This window comes from Pungitius pungitius, chromosome 13 (assembly GCF_949316345.1).
Source record: "Pungitius pungitius chromosome 13, fPunPun2.1, whole genome shotgun sequence".
In the NCBI taxonomy this organism is placed as follows: Eukaryota; Metazoa; Chordata; class Actinopteri; order Perciformes; family Gasterosteidae; genus Pungitius; species Pungitius pungitius.
In genome coordinates, this window is record NC_084912.1 from 2,170,673 (window position 1) to 2,191,191 (window position 20,519).

At 47.8% G+C, this 20,519-nt stretch overlaps 3 protein-coding genes across 5 annotated transcripts in view; all 3 read right to left on the reverse strand.

Moving 5' to 3' along the window:
* Positions 1–106: 106 nt before the first annotated feature.
* Positions 107–10,817, reverse strand: LOC119214346 (pyridoxal kinase-like). The gene is made up of 11 exons (XM_037466069.2): positions 10,471–10,817; positions 7,320–7,374; positions 5,698–5,802; positions 5,509–5,592; positions 5,384–5,418; positions 5,216–5,301; positions 4,978–5,023; positions 4,756–4,867; positions 4,492–4,628; positions 4,334–4,400; positions 107–4,057 (listed from the first exon to the last, which is right to left on the reverse strand). Exons 1-11 carry the CDS (start codon positions 10,549–10,551, stop codon positions 3,942–3,944), a joined length of 924 nt encoding a protein of 307 aa, XP_037321966.1. The 5' UTR covers positions 10,552–10,817; the 3' UTR covers positions 107–3,941.
* A 20-nt stretch (positions 10,818–10,837) lies between these two features.
* On the reverse strand, positions 10,838–15,328 carry LOC119214345 (uncharacterized). Its single transcript, XM_062566586.1, has 8 exons — positions 14,927–15,328; positions 14,596–14,689; positions 14,151–14,240; positions 13,016–13,936; positions 12,702–12,836; positions 12,539–12,599; positions 12,214–12,356; positions 10,838–11,691 (listed from the first exon to the last, which is right to left on the reverse strand). The coding sequence occupies exons 1-8, from the start codon at positions 14,963–14,965 to the stop codon at positions 11,663–11,665; spliced, it is 1,512 nt and encodes a 503-aa protein (XP_062422570.1). The 5' UTR covers positions 14,966–15,328; the 3' UTR covers positions 10,838–11,662.
* Positions 15,329–16,353: 1,025 nt separating this feature from the next.
* Positions 16,354–20,519, reverse strand: part of itsn1 (intersectin 1 (SH3 domain protein)) — a 29,759-nt gene continuing 25,593 nt past the window's right edge. For all 3 annotated transcript variants that reach the window (XM_037465226.2, XM_037465225.2, XM_037465228.2), the window contains 6 exons: positions 20,322–20,443; positions 20,153–20,235; positions 19,978–20,061; positions 19,729–19,793; positions 19,417–19,525; positions 16,354–19,295 (listed from right to left, as the gene is read on the reverse strand). In XM_037465226.2, coding sequence (XP_037321123.2) covers positions 19,147–19,295; positions 19,417–19,525; positions 19,729–19,793; positions 19,978–20,061; positions 20,153–20,235; positions 20,322–20,443 — 612 coding nt within the window. In that variant the 3' untranslated portion in view covers positions 16,354–19,146. The remainder of the gene's footprint in view (positions 19,296–19,416; positions 19,526–19,728; positions 19,794–19,977; positions 20,062–20,152; positions 20,236–20,321; positions 20,444–20,519) is intronic.

Genomic DNA, 20,519 nt, shown 5'->3' on the forward strand with positions numbered 1-20,519 from the left:
CCGTGGCTCTTTTCAGGTGAATAATTGTTCCATAAAGTTCAAAATGCAGTTACACATTAACTGACTGAAACCAACATTTTGTGAAAGGACAAGCAGGTCCAAAGGATCATAATTCTTAATCTCTCTTTATTGCATTAGAACATACATTTCTCATATATATCTATATATATATATTTTATAAATGTGAATTTGTACACTACAATCTTTCATTGTAACATGTTAGAAAATACTCGTAACGCTCCAAAAAACATAGCACTAAAAACAGTTACCAAACAATGATTATTACATTTCCTCGTTTTTGTTTTGGCCACCAAGAACAACAACAACAACAAAAAAACTGTCAGTCAGGAGAAGAAACGGTTGGACCATCAGGTTTTTTTGTCAGTGGAAGCTTTTGTGAAGCCAATTGTATGCTGAGGGTGCACAGAGGGGGGGGGGGGGGGGGACTCGTCTCAACTTAAATCAAAGAAGGTTGCACGGAGAGATTTGTTGTTAATATATTTCAGTTAACACTCACACCTAGTACCTGCCAGGTATAAATGTGATGGAGTTAATTAAACTAAGATATGGTTAAATTCTCCTGTTACAGGTGACATTAGACGTCGGTTATGTCATCTTGGGGATTCATGTCACTGGAACTTATTTAACGTGATTTGGACAAAATGAATAAAGAAATGTTGAACAGTTTAAACAGAGACGTCTGTGTTCATGTAGGATTAGATCATTATAAGTAATAATTATTAACCTGACATATTTAATAAAGCAGACTACACTTAAAAAGGACTTGAAGTCAAGATTAATGTACTTTCAACCTCTTAAAAGTCAACTTCCTGTTGTCCTAATTGATTTCTTTTAATTGTGAATTAATGAATTAAGTCTCAACGAGCTACGGCATCTTTCTAAACTTCTAATGGTGCAACTCCAAGTAAAAGAAACTGTCTCTCTTCACTCAGTGAAGAGATCGGGCGCAACCTCAGTCCAGATGTTTGGTTAAACCTAACAGGGCAGCAGAGAGGGTGGAGGAGGAGGGTGGAGCAGCAGGGGGCGTTAAGTTGCATCACGAGAGACGCTGAGGGTGGAGACGGAGGCGGCCTGAGGACCAGTGAGTGATTCCGGGTACAGTACAACCATCTAACACACACACACACACACACGGACACGGACACGGCAACGGGACACTGCAGGGAGGCGAGGGACGGATTCATCTGCATGCAGGAGGGAGGGTGGAGGAGGAGAGAGTGGAGGACATGAGGCAAAGCCCAGAATGATCGTCCTCTTGAACAAACCCTCCTCTCGTACAACCACTTTACTCTTTTCCAAACCTTTGTGGAACCCAATCTTTTTGTTTTACCAATCTTTGTGATTTGCACTTTCATAACGCGCACACACACGCACACACACACACACACACACACACACACACACACACACACACACACACACACACACACACACACACACACACACACAAAACCCTGTGACCATAGGAGACATTACACACACACACACACACACACACACACACACACACACACACACACACACACACACACACACACACACACACACACACACACACACACACACACACACACACACACACACACACACACCTTCTTAAGAGCCAGCGGTACAGCTCACTGGTTGGTGAGCAGGAAGCAGGGGGCGGGACTACCGCGAAGCTCACATCTGGTTGGCTGAGCAGTCTGTTACAGATTTGAGAATTGATGGTATAAACTGTAAAAACATTGTTAGTCCAAGACGTGTTCAGAAAACAAGAGGAACGAGTTTTGGGGATAAATCATTATACAGTTCTATCATATATTTAACTTTGAAGGTGCTCTGCTGCTTACATCACTGATTATCTTTGAAGGGTTTCGAGTTGCTAGTTGAAGGAAATAAATCATCAGGCAAATTGAAGGAAATTTGTGAACACAATTTTCTATCATTTTATAAAGTATTTGGTTGATCAAAAAAAATAATTACTTAAAACAACCAACAAAAAAAAAAGATTGAAATCAAAGCTCTTGGCATTATGCGACCGCACTGTTCCTCATTGCAGGTGCATTTGCAGTCCTATATAAAGAGCCTATATTTAAGACATATCATGCCCCCCACCCTCAGTGAGCAGTATGGTGGAGTTATGATTCCTAAGGCAGTATCACAGTCCATAGAGAAACAACGGCAGTACAGAACCTCACATCCGCCATCTGGTTTCACCGACTAATATTCAAGCAACCTCGAAGGAGACAAAGTTATTGCTTCAAGGGAACAAGACGGTGAGCCAGCAGAACACAAGACTTTAAATAGTGTGATTAGTGGCGATTAAAAGTCCTTCTTTGCTCATTTCAATAACAAACATCTTGTGTTTTAAGTAGATGACGGCGTGTAGATTCTTTAGTTTAAATCGTTACCATGGCTACAGATACTCTGGATATGAAGATTCGTATGTTGTTTTGAGGGACCAAACATTTTTAAAATCTAGATAGGATTTAGGGTTAGTAAAGGAAAAAAATGTTGGCTACAAAACAATGTGTAAAAAAATATATAATCGATTAATTTGATCTCAGACTGAAGGCGAGGAATCACATTAAAAATGCATCCTTTCGTGACCACAGAGGAGTGTGGAGTGGCCTAAAAGAGACGTTTTCTAACAACAAACATTTACAGAGCTGCTACTGGACGTTGGGGGGGGGGGGTTGGGGGGTCGACTCTCAGACACTGGGGTTCTGACCCCGGCTGTGACGCGGGTCGGCTCCAGCACCGAGGAGGCCTCCATCGGGCCTCTTATTTTCTTTACGTCGTGTTTGCGATGAGAGAGACGCTATTAGACAGCTACCTAATACAATGAGGGGACACCGACTGGGGGGGGGGGGTTGGGTGCCAGAACCGACCCGAGCGCCTCTGGTTCTGGTGATGTCGTAGCGGTCTATAGCACGGCAGCATCAACACAATGGTCCAATAGACAGATCAGATAGAAGATTTCATACAGATGGTCCAATACAGTTATAGTACAACATCTATACATCAACTTTACATTGTGCATCTTTTTTTTTATTTTTTAACCTTGGGGGCAGTGGGGGGGGGGGGGGGGGGGGTTAGACTTTGTCACCATTACATCACTGCTTTAAGACGGCGGGGGGGTTGGGGGGGGGGGGGGTAGTGGTGTGCAGAGCCACGGATAAACAGCGTCTGATCGCTTTAGTCCTTCAGCACCGACGGTGTTCGTGCTGCGTTCCTGCTACTTGGCAACTGCGTGTGCGTTTGTGTGCGTGGACGCACACAGCGAGAGTGCGAGTCATTTTAGGAAGTATTATACAAGTTAAGTGGAGCGGCAGTAAAAAAAAAAAAAAAGCATAGAGGCGAGTTTTAGACATAATAATTTAGAGGTAGAGTTTTGCAGCGTTTCGTCAGCTGGAATCAATTCAGATCACTTTTGGATAAACGCCGCAGAGCGCCGCGTGCTTTGAGGGACGCGTGCAGGGATCTCGATGAGGATGAACAAAAAGAGACCTTTTCTATTGCAAATGTGACATCAACTTTTAGCCCAAATCAGACTTCAGCGGATCCCAAACCTTTCCTCTGGAGTTTCACCGGCACGTTTTAAACGGCATTTTTTAAAACGCGTCACACGCGGCGGCGTTTGGGGAGGTTCTGAACTCGCCGTCTATCCATGGCTCTAGTTCCAAAAGGGGAGGGGGGGGGGGGGGGGGGTTTGGGTTAAAGGGTTACGGGGGGGACACTGAGGAGTTAAAGGAGTAAAAGGGTGGAGGCTGAAAGGACCACAGGGGGGGGGGGGGGTTACCATACTAAGGTTTTCTTTCTTTTTTTTTGTGATGATGAGGCGTCGACAGTCAGGGTTCACGGCGATGAGAGATTCTGGATGCGAGAGGCTCAAGAGGACGAGGGTTAGCATGAGTCTGACGGGGGGGTCGGTAATGTTAGGATATGACCGTGGCCTCCAAAACTATAGCAGGGTCTTCTATGTCCGCTTTACTCTGAACCATCCTCAGCTCCAGCTGGGGCGGACTGGGCCTCCGACCGGGCCCTGCTAACTCTGAGAGGAGACACAGCGGGAAGCAGAAGGTTAGCGTCTATTTAAAAGCCCAGTGAGATCTAACTAAAGAGGATCCGACAGTGATTCGATTGGCCGTCTTTCACTAAACGCTCCAAAGTTATATTTAATATTAAAAGAGTTACGTTTGATAAAAGAAGCAGATGTGTTTTTTTTTTTTTTTAACAAATACTTCCACCAAAAAGCCATTTAAGTCTATCTCTAAAGAAACTACCCTGCGTTCCAGCTCTCCTGCTGCTAAAAGTCGGGTCTTCTCACCGTGAGCGTAGGAGATGGTCCTCTGGATCACGTGGTGCATCACGGAAAACGTCTTCTCACAAGCCATCTGCCGACGGGGCGAGAAGCGGGTCGTTAGCGCCCGACAGCATTTCTAACCAATTAAGGGCCCAGGCTTGGTCCCCCGGGTCCCGCCCTACCTTCAGGTCATCGGGGTAGTGGTGCGTCCACGCCAGCAGCATGGCGGCGAACAGGTCCCCGGTGCCCACGAAGACGGCGTCCACCTTGTGGACCTCCATCCGGACCCTCTGCGTCGTCCGGCTTCCGTCGGGACGAACTGAGCGGGCACACACACACACACACACACACACTGTTTTGGCCCGAAGCGCCTTCAAAAAAAAAGCCGCGGCTGTGACTCAGGCGGCGTGGCGTGGCGTGGCGCGGCGTGGCGTGGCGCGGCGTACCTTTGCGCTGGCTGCCCAGCGACACGAGGAAGCGGTCGCCCAGTCGGGAGGGCAGATCGGAGGAGGTGATGACCACCGTGTCCGGGCCCATGGCGTGGAGGAGGTCCATGACCTGCGGACGAGGCGGGCGGCGCAGCGATTAACGCGAGGAAAATCGAGCGGCGCAGGGGGGAAAAAAAAAAGAGGAGAAGGGGGGGGGGGGGGGGGGGGGGAGTGTGTTACCTCCACGGCGTCCTTCTCTGTGGTGATGTTTTTGCCCGTCAACAATCTACAACACAAGCAAACAGCGAAGGTCACAAACACTGAAAAAAAAAAACGCAGAAAGACACAGATTCTCCCGTCGAGGAGGAAGGACACCTTGGAATGAGTCTTAAATATGGCGGGAAAGCGTCCTGCAGACGTAGGAAAACATGTAAATATGCAAATATGTAAAAAGAAAAAAAAAAAAAAACGAACTCACTCTGCCTCAAACTGGTTGGGGGTGATGATGTCAGCGACGGGCACCACCTTGTTCTTGTAGACCGGATACAGATTCTGAGGGACGTACTGTGGGGTAAGACGTAGGGGTTAGAGTCACATGACACTAAATGAAGGAACACACACACACACACACGCACACTAATCTCACCATAGATCCATGATCACCGAGGACGGGGTCACACACTGAAAGGACACAGACGCACTCAGTCAGGAGCTCCACGGGGGACGGTGTGTGTACTTTGTGTAGTACAAGCAGGACCAGCGGGTACTTACCGTACACCAGGTTGGGGTTGGCTCTCTTCAGCTCCTGAATGATGTCCACTACCATCTCCAGGAAGGACGTGTCTCTGGTGTACCCTGAACGGTCACCATGTCATTCACTTAGCATCAGTTGTTCACTTGATACCGTGGACTCTTAGTACAGAAGGTCTGAATGAAGCCCATAAGGCGAGAGGTACTGACCCGTCAGGACGTAGTCGTACTGGTGAACCTTGTTCAGCTTGATTCCCTCATAAAGAACGTGCAGCTCGTCGGCCGTCAGCACCTGGCCTTTCCAGTGAGAATAACCTGCACGGAGGACGGGGGGGTCACACACACACAAACGCACAACCCTTTGTGCCCTTTCACCTCCAAACTCGTTTCCAGCTGTTGTGAATCCATCACACAGAAGGAACTCTCTGGTTCTCTGGTTAGGACCCCCCCCCCCCCCTTCCCCGGCCCCCTTATTTACAAACACCCCCCCCCCCCCGACCATTGTGTGTCGCAGGGGTTTGTGTGTAGTTGTGTGTCTGGGGTGTGAGCGCGTGTTGCGCGTACCGATCCAGATGTGCACGGAATGCGGATGCGAGCGTGCGCGTCGATGTTTGCTGCAGGCCGATGGTGTCGCAGCTTCAGGTGAGTCACAGCCGGGTCACGTGGTGGTGGTGGTGGTGGGTGGTGATGGGGGTTCTGGTTGCTAAGCAACAAGCCGGGAAAAAAGCCGAAGGGGCTGAGAAATAGAGATGAGCAGTTGGAGCGCTGTGTGTGTGTGTTAGTGTGTGTGTGTGTGTGTGTCAGAAGGAAGGCAGGCCTACAGATCACAGCTTCTTCTGTCGTCATCATTGCGTCCCCCCCCCCCCCCGCCTCCCCCCTCTGGCCGTCTCTCTGATTTAAATAAAATGTCCCAACGTCGTCTTCAGAATGTCACACCCGAATTACAGACGCTCCTTAATGAAAATTGAGAAAATGTTAGAAATCCAATTGACGAGATTCGATTAAACCGGCGCATCCTGAGTGTTAAGGTCACTGGAAACGGACGCGATGGACGCGAGGCATCGCTGTGGACTGAACCCGAGCGACGGTGACCATGGCGACCGAGGACCACAACGGGCATCAGAGACCCGCCGACCACGTTCCTGCTGGTTTGTGTTTGTTTGATTTATTGAATCCCGCATGAAGTCTCCTGGTCGTAAACAAGGCAGACCCGCGGCATTCATCACACAAAAAAGACAGGGGGCTCACAGGGGGCTCTGGGCCAATCAGAGACCAGAAGCATCACCTGTCCAGGGTGATTGAAGGATGTGTGGGAGGCTCCTCTGTTCCTCTCGCCTCTGGATGCAAGTCACGTTAGAAAATGCCTCGCTCGGAGTCAGGTTCCCGTTTTTGTTAAATAAGTTTAAGAAAAAGATATAAAAAAAGATATATTCCTACTTTTAGTCCTAATATAATCCTATATTTGCCCCACATGTCGGGACCCACAGTGGAATCTTTCCATTGTGTCATCAGTGTGAAGTCATCGAGCTGAAGACTGAAGAGTTCCTCGCGATGACTCCACTGGATTTGGCGTCAGACGGAGAGAGGAAGCCTGTGTGTGAAGTGTGAATGAATGAGTGTGTGTGTGTGTGTGTGTGTGTGTGTGTGTGTGTGTCCCAGCTGCTCTGAGGTCAGCCAGTGAAGTCTCTGACCTCCCCGAAAAAAACATGACTCACGCAGCCGTCCCCTCGTCAGCCCTGAAGGCGTCCACTCCGATACCCGCTGACACCCCCATCACGACACACACACACACACACACACTCATTAAGAAATATGCTATTTTAGCATCTCACCTGTGTGGTTGGAGAACTGGACAGAGTTGATGGAGTCCACCTCAAACCCCAGAACCTGGAGGTCAGAGCGAGGAAACAGATCAGGGATCAGGAGGAACTGCATATTTGTAAGCAGAGAAGAAAGCAGGAAGCGGGGAACAGTCCTCCTTAAAGCAGCGTCACATGACAGGAAGATGCGTTGGAGTAAATCCATTTAGTCCAACGTAAACCACTGCGGCTGCCGCCGTCTTTCCTTTTTTTTTTATTTAAAAGATTACTTTAATTACCAGAAGGAGCGAGAGGAAGTCGATTGTTCTCGGGACGACGGTTTTTAATTAGGCTGAAACAGGAAGTGAATGACTTCTTTGTTCTTTTCAATCAGCCGCCCCTCTGAGGTCAAATAATATGATCCCTGTGATCATGACTCGTGTTCGCACAAAGAGCAGCCGAGGCTGATGGGAATGTTCTTCTTGGTATTTGTTCATTAACCAAAGTGCTGGACAAAGTGAGGTGGGGGTACAGAGAATCCGTTTAATACATTGTTTCCTCCCGGACCACAAACACAAATTTTCAGTGAGACATGACAAGACTTGCAAAAAAAAAAGAAAAAATGCTGATCTCTTCAGTGATTTATCAATAATCGGTAGTTATCGATCCATCAAGGAACTCCGTGAAGCTCTGAGCTCAAGACAAAGAAGAAGAAGTGTCCTCACGAGGGTTTGGACGACATCGTCCCAAACCGGATGAGCTGCTAGATAAATATGAAGCTTTAACCGCCCCCCCCCCCCCCCCCCCCCCAGGTAAAAGCACAAAGACGAGGACCGCAGCGGCGTAGTGAACCGCGGCGATAACACGCGTCAGCAGATATGCAGCCGGCTCAAGTGTCCTCGAGCAAAACATCGCTTCTGACGCACGGCTTTCACCCAAAGGATAAATAAATAACAGTACTAAACTATTTAAAACCTAATATCCACATATAAAAAAATCAACCGGGGGGGCCAGAAGACAGCGGCTGTCTCCATCTCCAGTGACATCACCAGGAGGAATCCTGTGGCGTCCAATCAGAACGCGGCTTCCTCCCGCCGCTGTCGCCTGACACCCAGAGAGAGAGAGGAGAGATAGAGAAGAAGGGAGATATAGGAGAGAGAGAGAGAGAGAGAGAGAGAGAGAGAGAGAGCGAGAGAGATAGAGATAGGGATGCCCTGAACGCCTGCTGACATCATCATCATCATCATCATCCCTTATCTTAAACACCAACTAAATCACAGCAGTGACTCTGAGCAGTCGTCACCAGCCTCAAGCATCAGTGGTGGTGGAGTCATGAACGGACAGCAGAAATATATCAACCGAATATACTCGTCACCCCCCCCCCCCCGCCCCCGCCCCCGCCCCCCCGCCTGATTACACAGCACTTTGACTGGATTTGACTCCAGCTGCATTTTGCATCGTTATTAATCCTCTTCACGTCTCCGTAGATTTAAGTTTCTAAGACTCTTCCGTTCACATTAATATAAACAATAATCATCGGAAATGTAGAAATGTTTTAAACATGCAAAAATATATTATATATAAAATATATGATATGTAGCTACACATACTAACATGCTACATACATGTTATATACTTATATTAATATTTGAGGATTGTAATACTGGCATTTGTTTCCTGTTCTGTTCCAGCAACAATGTAAAATGTTGATCTCGTGACATTTAATTTCCCCCCTCAAAATAAATTAAGTGATATCTTATGAACAGAACCCCACCCTGGTGGAGCAGCACGCTGGTTTACACCAGTGTCTACTGGGAGCTGCACTGGTAAACTCCATTCACACAGGCCTCCATCATTCAGAGTCACCCCCCCCCCCCACCGTGACATGCATGGGAGCCCAGCAGCCGTTAGGACAACCACAAACCATCGTGGAGGGAGGGGGGGGGGGGCGCACAAGGGGCTAAAAATAGCCTCGGCCCTTCTAGTACACGGCTGTCTTTCGATGAACGACGTGGACGCCGGAGGTGACCTCGCTGCTCAGGGCAACCAAGGAAAACATGAACACATGAACACTCGGCGGCATCGTCGTGACGACCAGGGACCCCAAAAAGCAATCAGCGTAATCAGTGAGATAAATGAGCAGATTCACACAATGCTTTCACAGTTGTGAGGCCTTGTTGACGCGCGACAACACGTGCACACAACCAGAGTCAGAGTCACACTCCCGGCAACACGTTCGACTGTCAGAAAGCAGAGGCGCTATCATGGTAAAGAGAGAGCTGTGCCCCCCCCCACCTTCCACCAGTCTACGTACGTCGTCGCATTAATAGAACAGCAGCAAACATCTGGGTATCAATTACACGTCTGATCTGTTGTACGGAACTGAAGGTTATCACTGAGGGAGGCTGGATCTAGGTCCAGATGTTCAGCTGTCTGTGTGTGACCCCCCCCCCCCTCCTCCTCCTCCCTGGTGACTGGTTAACACATTATAGGTACACATTTGCCTTTAACCCTTGGTTTTATTACCAGGTCCCGGGCCGGCTGAGGGGTTAAACGCAGGGGTCATTGGAGTAGCAGCAGGACACACCACGCAGACCCCCCCCCCCCCCCCCCGTTCATAACGTCGAAGTTTGCTCCACAGCCGGGAAATAGCTCTTCAGTTTAGCGGGTTATTTTCCATAGAAACCTAAATAGAGTAAAGCCCCCCCCCCCCCTCCCCTCGGTACCCACCAATGACAGGTGTCGTGCCACATTTATAACGTCAAATAAAGGCTAATAAAACGTGGCTAACAAGAAAGCTGCCACATTTTAATGCTTAAACGAGGGGGGGCGGGGACAGGAGACACGCGCAATGTGCACGACACCTGCGCGCTTACCGCTCGATATCGAGATGACAATCTGCTATTTCGGTATTTTTATTGCCTTCAGCGAAATACGAACCGTCAGACGCGGCGAACTCGCGAATGACCGATTTCTGTTCGCGAAGCTCGGGCGAACTTTGTTCGGCCTAATTAGGGTGCACGACTCGGTTCCCTGATGATGATGATGGGAGAGTCGCAGTGAAGATTTTTGAGGACACGCGTGTCAGACGGGGGAAGAGAAGGGTGTAGAGGGGGGGCCGTGTCCAAACCCCTCCCCTGCCCCACGTTGTCCGAGTATGGGCGCATGTCGGTTTGTATTTTACCTGCAAGGGGAAAGAGGCGCTCTTGTTGCCCACGTATCCCCGGACTACGTGGCTCTGTATGGACAGAACGCGGCATTCCATGGCGGCTCCCGGTCAGCCGGAGGGAGGGAGGGGGTGGGGGGTGGGTCAGGATAATCCGTTACTTCCAACGTCAGTCACGTCAACACATAACGGAGCGGAGGAGAAAGAGCCACTTTAATTAGAAAAAAAACAGCGCTGGCAGTTAGGGAAGAAGCGACGTTAGCTAAGCTAAGCTAAGCTAGCTAACCAGCTTGTGCGGTGGTTGTAGCGAGTGATGTGCAGTGAGCGAGTGTGTTTGGTGGTGAGAAGGAAGGGGGAGAGAGAGAGAGAGAGAGAGAGAGAGAGAGAGAGGGGAGGGGGGGGAGAGAGCGTGTAGCACGAAACGCAGACAGACGCACGCTCGCCGGTATTCTGCGCAGGCAACGCGAGGGACCGCCTAAATCCAGTGACGTCACCGCAGGGCCACTTTCAGCGCATCTGAATCAACACAGCTGGAACTGAATTGGATGTGAATGACGGCCCTTTTCCCCATTTTTCTATCTCACGTTATTACATCACGCCACTTTACACAGACGATTTATTCATGACAATGTTTTACATTCAGGCATCGTCCCGATGGGCCTTTTCTCTGCCAAAACAATATTTCGTATAGTTTTACCATGTAGTCTGGCGCTGCTCTCACGTGTTTTTTTTGTTGCTGTGTGTATGTGTGTATGTGTGTGTGTAACTGGTTGTGACTCACACCATCTCTAATCACAGAGTCGTGACTGGGGGGGGGGGGCTCTGACTTGACAAAGACGGCCTCTGTCACCACACACACACACACGTGATGCTGATATATGAAAAATGCAGGTAATACAGAACAGTGTGAGGACATGGAAACAGAGAAAGGTAGACAGATAAATGGAGCCAAATAGGGAATGTTGACCTGACAGCTCCACCTGCTGTTCATCCAAACCTCGACTCCTCTACTGTGAGGCTTTAATGGCATCTGAAGCGCGTGCACACACACACACACACTTTTTAAAGTGCTGCTTTAATTACATAGAATATTAATAATGCATAACTAGTATGATTGCACAATACAAAGAAAAAACAGGATTATGTGTTCTTTTGAAACACATGTCATGTGCTTTGAGAACATGACGCGTGTGTGGGAGGGTATCGTGGATCATTTGGAGTCCTGGTCCAATTGTGGCTCTGAGGAGAAAACAGCAGATGTCCTATTCAGTCTCATTTCATCACTTGACTTATTATAAAACAAGTCAGTGCTGTGAGAAATAATAACCATAAATGTTCCAGAGGTAAAAATACCATTCATAATCTCCACAAGAAATGGGATCATCAGCCGTAATGACGACTTTTTGTTTTGTTCTTTTTATATTTCACATTCCGACTGAAAAACAACACCAGGCACTAATCCTAAGGTTCAATCATATTTGGCTCAGCTTTTTTTAAGAGATCAATTTTATCTCCAAATCCAATCCATATTTGAGATTTTACTAAATCTTTGCCAATATATATTCTGTTAATCTGTATTTTTCCATAATCAAACCCTTTCGGGTGATCTAGTATTCTTCTAGAATAGATCTCTTATTTAACAACAAACGGCTATAACTATAAATCACCGTAGGTGTATTTAGTGCCTCTCTCTTCTTCTTATAAAAGCATAATCTGACGCTGTGAAGGGTCCACAGATGATGTGGTTACTCGCCCGCTCACCGGTGAAGGTGAACTCGGGGAAGCTGCTCAGGTCTCCTCCTCCTCCTCCTCCTCCTCCTCCATAAAGCCTCCGGAGCTTCGCCGTCTCCTCTGAAAGGTGTTTTTTGTAGTCTGGCTCCGCCTCCAACTGTCCTCCATTCAACCTGAAGAGGAAGAGGAGGGATTTTAATGAATATCTGCTCCACATCTCATTTTGCTCTCCAATATTTCATCTTTAACTCCATGCGTCATTGAATGGATTTGATATTTAAATTCTTTTAAAATATCTTGATATTACCAACAGTAATCGTCATAGCCTTTTTTCGTTAAAAACACCTCTTCTCACCTGTGAATGTTTTGGTATTCTTTGATTTTCTCCAGGAAGAGTCTCTGCACTGGATCTAAATCTAAAGACAACACCGTCAAACCCAACAGTCACCAGACTACGCGACGACGTCATCGTCAAAAAGTAATAAATGTCTCTCCACTTGTCCAATGAAAGTGTTTACCTGCGTTTGTCCCTTTTCCATCTTCATTCCCCAAAGCTTCAGCTTCCTCTTCCTCCCCCTGCAGCAGCACTTCCTGCAGAGCGGGAGGATCATCCGTCACAGCCGCTGTGTCGACTGACCCAGAGGCCACCGTTGCTGTGGTAACAACCCAAGAGACGGGACGGGAGACTGGTTCCACTCTCAGTTTTAAAATCGACACTCAATCACAGGGTTTTAAAGGAATGTTTCACTTCAAAACATTGTGCCCTAACGAAGCACTACCTCCACCCGTTAGCTTCTCCTAAGGCCCCTTCACCTCCAGGAGTCCAACCTACCGTCCAAGGTCTCCGCTCTGGCGGTCTCCCGACCCACCGGGCCTCCCGTTACCCCGGTTACAGGAGCAGGAACGGAGAAGAGCATCTCCCCCATCTGCAGATGCGCGGCCAGAGACAAGGCCTCCGTGGTCTCCTCAGACGGCATCACCTCCTCCGCCACGTCCTCCGCCGTCTTGTCCCCGGGGACATGTCCAGCGTCTCTCTCCAGACAATGTGCAGTTTCACTCGGGGTTTCATCCTCCAGAGCCTCCGCGTCGGCCGAAGTCACTGACCCCAGACCGGCGGCCTCCGAGGCTCCACCTTGCTGCTCCGCCGGCTCCTGCCCCGCCTTCGTCGGACCTCGCTCCAAGCCGAGGACGGCCTCCGTCACGACGGCCGCCTCGGCCTTGATCGCGCCCGCTGCTTCGTGGACGGAGTCGGAGGGGGCAGATTCTCCAGCCGGACCTTCGGAAACCTGAGAGGCACCGGCCTCACGCGCCGGTTCTGCCGTGGCCTCCACCGAAGGTTCTTCTTCGGCGGCGTGCGAGAGGTCGACTGCGATTAGCACCTGTTCAGCCTGAGCTTCTGCTTCAGGCCCCACTGCGGGGGATAGGGTGTGCTCCACATCTATGATTTCTGTCGGGGGTTCTCTTAAAGCAGCGGGACGGGATGAGGTCTCCGCGGCCTTCACCACCACCTGGTCCGCTGCGGGTAATCGCGCGGCAGGTTCAGCGGGACGGGGTTCTGAGCCCAGAGATGCTAAAGGCGCTGAAGGGGCTGCGCTGGTCAGAGAGGAACCCGAGGTCACGTTGTAAAGGCCGCGAGCATCGACTCGTTTAAAAGCAGAAGCACCGCGAGAGAAGGACACCGCCGTCTTTGACAGAGGAGGAAGCTCCGAGGAGGAGGAGGAGGCCTTCACAGGGGAGGCTTCTGCAGGCCAAACTGTAGGAGGAGGAAGAAGGAGTAGCAGAGAGTGCATAGGAAACGTACCGCCACATGTGGCGTGATGAAGGAGGTTCTCACAAATCCCTTAAACACTTAATCCTCTTAAGCTCAATTTCTGGATTACTTTCCGGGGCAACAACAACAACAACAACAACAAAAACGATCCTGGTGAGCGGGGCCTCGTTGCGCGTCCCCGCGTGTGCGTCCTTACCAACAGGGGGCGCTGTGCCCGGGCCGCCCCGGGGGAAGCGCTGCTGCAGGAGTTCAGCCACGTCCACGGCGGGCTGCGTCTTGGCTTTCTCTGTGACAGGAACACACAGGAACATCACTTCAGCACAAGGGGGCTTCTAGACCGCCTAAACGCGTTGTGTTGTATGGGTTACTAAATTCATACGACCTGTAAAATCTCTTGTTACTGCCCTTTGAGATTTTTTGGGGGGAAAAATAAAGTGCATCTTGAATATTTAGCAGCTGTGTCGATCGCACCCGTTTTTTAATAAATGTACTCGTAACCAACGTGTGTGCTGAAGCATGTTAACACACGAGCGGATGCATGTCCCATGGCGTGTTAAGTGTGGCGCGGCATTAAAAAGCTTCGCCTCGTCCTGATTGGCGTAGAAGGAGTGAAGTATGAATCCAACTCGCGTTTGTCTTACTGATGCGCGGCGGCGGCCTCCTGTCCGTCGGTCTGGAGCAGAACTCTGCAGCCTGTGGCCTCCACGTGACTCTGCACAGCTCCCTGTGAACGCACTGAAGACACACACACACACACACACACTTTTTGCTTTTGCACGCAACTAAAACGAAGTCTAGTCAATGGTCCTCTGTGTTAAAGCAGTTGTGTTCTTTACAATCAATGTGGTTTCTATAAAGAGAAAAAGGCACATTTGAATTCCAGCTGATGACACACTCTGTTTAAACATGGGGGGGTTTGGGGGGGGGGGTCTCAGCTGCGTGGATTCACTCACAACAGAGAAATGTACTCACACATAATCCCGTCCCTCTTCTGAACAAAGCAGCCGCCATAGTTTGTTCAACGAACAGGAGGAATGAGTGTGATGTATTAAAGGGGTTTAGTACAGGATGTTCTGCAGCATCACGGCTCGGTTTCTTTCGCGTTGGACGCCACAAAAAGCCAGATAACAAAAATCAAAGAAGTCATTCAGCGAGCCGGACTCAACGCGATAAAGATTTGTCGCCTCGGACGATTAAATCAACTTTTTTTTATACCGTTTGTTTTGTTCGCTAGAAAACGTCAGGAGACGCGTGTGTGTTCAGAATAGCAGTTAAGTCAAATGTTGGATAAGGCGATCTACTTAAAGCCTCCAAAGAATGACGTCACAGAACCGCAGCAACAGACACACGTGTTTCTGTCCAGTGATGTCAGAATAAAAGCCTCAAAGACAACCTTTATTTTGTGTTATTCCATAAGATACATTTCAGTCAATGGTAAGATTTATTGATTAATGGGAAGGGATTAAGTAGATCTACTCAAATAGGATTAGGAGTTACGTGTAGGACAGTGGACAGTTGTCCATGCAATTGAAATTATTCCCACCTTTATCATAGGCAATGTTGAAGTGAAGGTAAACATTAATGCGTAATTAGTTACATTGCATTCACAAAACATTTGGTGTCTAAAATAAAAGTTCTCATACTGTTAAAATACTAATTATGAATTATTATATTAGTTATCAACATAATTTATTCATAAACCACCCATATGTTTTCTATAAAAAAATCTTGAATTTCGCCTTCATCCTAAATTATATTATAGTATGTAGAATACTTAAGCAACATACAAAAAGTATATTAGTTCATTTTAAGTTTAACGCTTTTACTTTGAAAGAAACGTTCCTGAATTCCGGCAATTGTGGCTAAATGTTTCCGCTCAGACACCGATTGGTTGGAACTGAGGCAACGCCCCCTTTCCCTTGTTGCATGTTTCAGCTTAACACTAAACAACAACAATCCACCTCATGTTATTTGAATACCACACTGAAAGGATCTCCAGATGGAAGTGAACAGGTAGAAGAGGACTATGTCCTGGACACACACACACACGCACACACACACACACACACACACACACACACACACACACACACACACACACACACACACACACACACACACACACACACACACACACACACACACACACACACACACACACACACACACACACACACACACACACACACACACACACACACACACACACACACGCTGTAGAAATGTGGAACTTTTGAATAAATCATCTGTCAATATCAAAAAGAAAACATGTGCTTGTTGAATTTGACGGATTTAAAAACGTCTGAAAGTTTTCAATGTTTCCTAAAAGAGAAAAATCACGAAATAAATACAATTTTCTGATGAAGAAAGTTTTAGTCTCTCATTAAAGCACATAGAAAACCAACAACCCTTCTTTCTCGGTCCAACCGAAGTTTATTCTGAACATTGAAAGACAACAAAGTACATCTTCTACAGTGATAATTAACGGCAGGCCGCCCCCCCCCCCCACCATTGCACTCATATATTAACTCTCAAATAGCAGTAGTATTATACACATCCTGGAAGGTGGACAGTGAGAACGGGTTCAAACCGGATTAGTTTCAGTACAGTCTGGAGAGGAGAAGCTTTACAGGGATGAAGGACAAACTCATCATCATCAGTTTGAGGAAACACAAACGTACGTCCACACCTCCCCTCCCCCCCCCCCCCCCCCCCACCACCACAGTCCAGCTGCCTCGCCGACCCCTGATTGGACAGTGGCTGGTCGCAAAGGTAACGGTTGGTTCCCCACCCCCCCCGCGAGTCGGTAACCATGGCGATAAATTGAAAAACAGCTATCTAAATGGAAGGAGGCGGCCGAGCAGCCAGCCAGCTGACGTTTCTAAAAGCTCTAAAAGATCAAAGTAACTCCTGAGATTATTCAGCCAACGATATGCGTTGAAATTGTTTGTGTGATTGGTTGATCTGGGGGTTTTTTTAGGGTATGAAACACCGGAGGAGGGATTAGTTCATGCTTCAATGAGGTAAAATATTTGAACATGTGCAGCTTGTGGCTAACTGGTTAGCTCATTTTAAACTGCCTTTATAGCTTTTATGCTGAACATTGGTTGATAATCGAAGCGAAGCGTTTTCTATAAACACTGATGTATTTTGTTGATCCTGCTAACAAGGATTGTCTGTGTACGTCTTCTCCGTCTCCAAAAAAACTATTAAAAAAAACATCAACCATCTCATCAAATGTGTATCAATCCACCGGTGAAAGTAGTCCCCCACAAATAAACTTTTTCCTTCCATCAAGAAGAATTGAATTAAAATGCTCAGGGAGTCAATTTAAAAAGTTGCCACTGTGGAACATTGTTGAGTCGAGTGTGTGTGTGTGTGTGTGTGTGTGTGTGTTTTAAAAGTGCTGCGAGTGCCATCGCACATTAAAACCTTTTTTTTTTTCCTTTACATTGAGCTTCCTCGGCGTTGAGAGTGGAATTTTTCTAAAAGGCTGCTCCTATAAAATACATATAGTGCCTAGCATGTTTTTTTTTTTTTAAGGGCCCCTAAGCAGCTCCGTGCCCCCCCCCCCCCCCCTGGTTCTCTCAGGGGTCTCTGCACAGCAGCAAAAATACAACAAAGGTTAGATGTGTGATGGAAATCACCTAAAAACTACAACCCCCCCCCCCATGTATGCATCCAACATCACAAAAATAACAAAGATTAAGACATTCTTCTCGGCAGTAACTGGGCTGAAATGAGCCGTCACACGTGTTCCCTGTGCGCCTTCTTTACCAATACCATTATCGTTATTGTACATTTAAAAAGGGACATTTTGGTGTTCAATTCAAACCGGACACTTGTCACATATTGGGGGTAAAATCTATCTACATTTTCAGCTAATTAGCATCGTTAGCATTTCCCCTGAAACCTGTGCAATGTGCAGCTGGTTTTCTTCTCATTTGCGAATAATGTGGCAGATAAGTAAAAAAAAATTCCGTAAGTCCCTTTAGATGCCGAGTGTCTGCAGTGGAAAGCCTGAGGAGTTTAACGTAAGACTCAGAGAGAGTTCGTAAGACGTGACGTCAACAAAAAAAAAAGTGTAACATGTACCTTGAAATTAGCCTGTCCACCATTAAAGAGACACAACAATCATTCACACGCATATATATCTATATATATATATATATAGATATATATATATATATATATAGATATATGCATACATGCTCTCTCACTTACACACACGCTCACACACACACACACACACACACACAGGTTGGTCGGGACTCAAAGGGGGGGCCGGGATTGTCACTGGAGTGTCTGAGACGGTTAACATTAACGGACTGGACTGGATTCCAAGGACTCAGCGGTGAACTGGACCAGACTGTGGGAAAGAGGGGGGGGGTCCTGGTGGGACACCTGCATGCTAAGCTAGTTAGCATGTGGGAGTTAGTTATGAGGGCAGAATCGGGTAGAATCTCCCTCCGGGAAAAGCAGCAGGTCGAGAAACGGCAACATTTTTAAGATCAGTGAAATATAGTTTAAGACGATAAAATGTGTGTAAGACATTTGATTTCTTCCCTAAAACGTTTTCTTACTGACTAGTGGAAAGACGACATCCAAAAGTCACACGTTTTTTCTTTTACTTTGTCTATTTACGACGGTAGATTTCTGTAAAACGTGGAATACAAAAAAATGATAATACGTATTAGTCCAATTTCTTTTCTTTTTTTACTATATTCACCTGCAGTGTGTCAACTTAATCATAGAAAGGCAATATGTCACGTCAAACCTTATTACTTTGTGTCGAGTGTTTGTTTTTAATTCTAACAGTGCTCATAAAACCAGCAAAGCTCGTCGCCATGTCGATAAAATGCATTTGTTAGTGAGCCTTTTATTCTTTTTTTTTTTCTTACTACAAGCTGGTGAATGCAGGGCCCAGTTGGTCTATTTTCTTTTTTTTTTGCATAATATTGGTGGAAACTTCTAAATGACTACACGGTGGATCTTGGGTTTCTGGGGTTCCTTAAAGGTCTCGTCAGTTTCCCATGATGCACCTGCTGCTTCCAACGTTCCTCCCTCTACTAGGACAACCGAGGCGCCCAGAAACGAGCGAATCCGGCACCAGTCTGACCCAGCACGCGGCGTTCTGGTCCACGTCCAGTGCAGCAGGATCCCGTCCAGGTGTCCGTTTCGTCTTTGTTTTCCTACGGCTCCTCAAACAGCTGGAGGTCCAGCCTGACCACGATCTCCCCCGTGGGAACCTCGTGGAGCAGCAGCCGCTTGGTGATTGGTCCTTTGGAGCCTTGGTCCTTTTTGATCTCGGCCAACCGGATCTCTGTCCTGCCCAGGAAGTCTTGACGAAGGTCAAAACAAAGAGAGAGAGAGAGAGAGAGAGAGAGAGAGGGTGAGACGGGTGTATAGAGCAGGAAGTGATGCATCTCTGCAGGGCGTCAGGTGATGGCACTGCCACTGACCGTCAGGTGAGAACTGGTCCCGCTCAAACACGGTGACGCAGAGGACGTCCTGCTCGAGGTCCTTTATGAAAAACTGACAGTTGGAGTTCCACTTTGGATTCAGTGTGTCCTACACAGAGAGAGAGAGAGATCTTCATTTAAACCACACGGTAAGACAGTAGCAGCCAATCGATGGACTGTCTCAGCAGACTTTGAAGCTCTGTGACGCCTGTGGACTCGGTTCATTCGTCTCTAAAGGAGACTAACCGACGGAAATGTAAATGTTTCGTAACGACGACAACAACGGAGCAGCACACTGTGAGCGTCACGTACCTGTAAGGTTTTTGTGATGTGGCACTGAGAGCCCATGGTGACCTCACAGTACGGGTTACTCTTTCCTGCAGAGACACACACACACACACACACACATTATCTTTGCACATGTATATATAACTCTTGGTCACTTTTTCATCTTAAGCTCAAACACACAAATCAAAGTGTTTTGTTTTTTTGTGCATACACACATATTGTGCGTTATATGATCGTGTCGCGCTTAGTGCAGGTAAAAGGGCGTGTTCGTACCGTGGGAGCGGCAGGGTTTGAGCTCGATTCCCTCCACGATGTTGACCATCAGCCTCCCGATGCCCGTGGCTCTCTGAGAACGGACTGAGACAAACTAATCAATTTAAAACGGGACGCTCGGGGGTTAGAAGGGAGGTGGGGGGGGGGGGGGGGGGGGGCGTCACGGGTGGGATACCTAGGTAGGCCTTCTCCCTCTTCTTCTTCTCCGTCTCGATGAAGAGCTCCGAAGCCGCTTTGATTTTCTGGACCCACGCCGTCCTGCAGCGAGAAGAGAAAAAAAACATGCTTTTTAAAGTGGCTGCACATCCCCCCCCCGAGATGTACTCATGAATGAACCCTTTGACCTCTCGTTGATGCTCTCCGCTCGCAGCGTGTACACCCGGTCGATGTGGGAGATGTGGAAGAGCGGCTCGTCCCCCGACGGGTCCGTGGGCAGCTTCACCAGAACCTCGTTCAGGAAGATGGGCTGCGACGCAGGACAAGCAACACATTCCATCTGACCGAGTTCTTTACTGGGGCTAAAAGCAGATATCTAATATGCA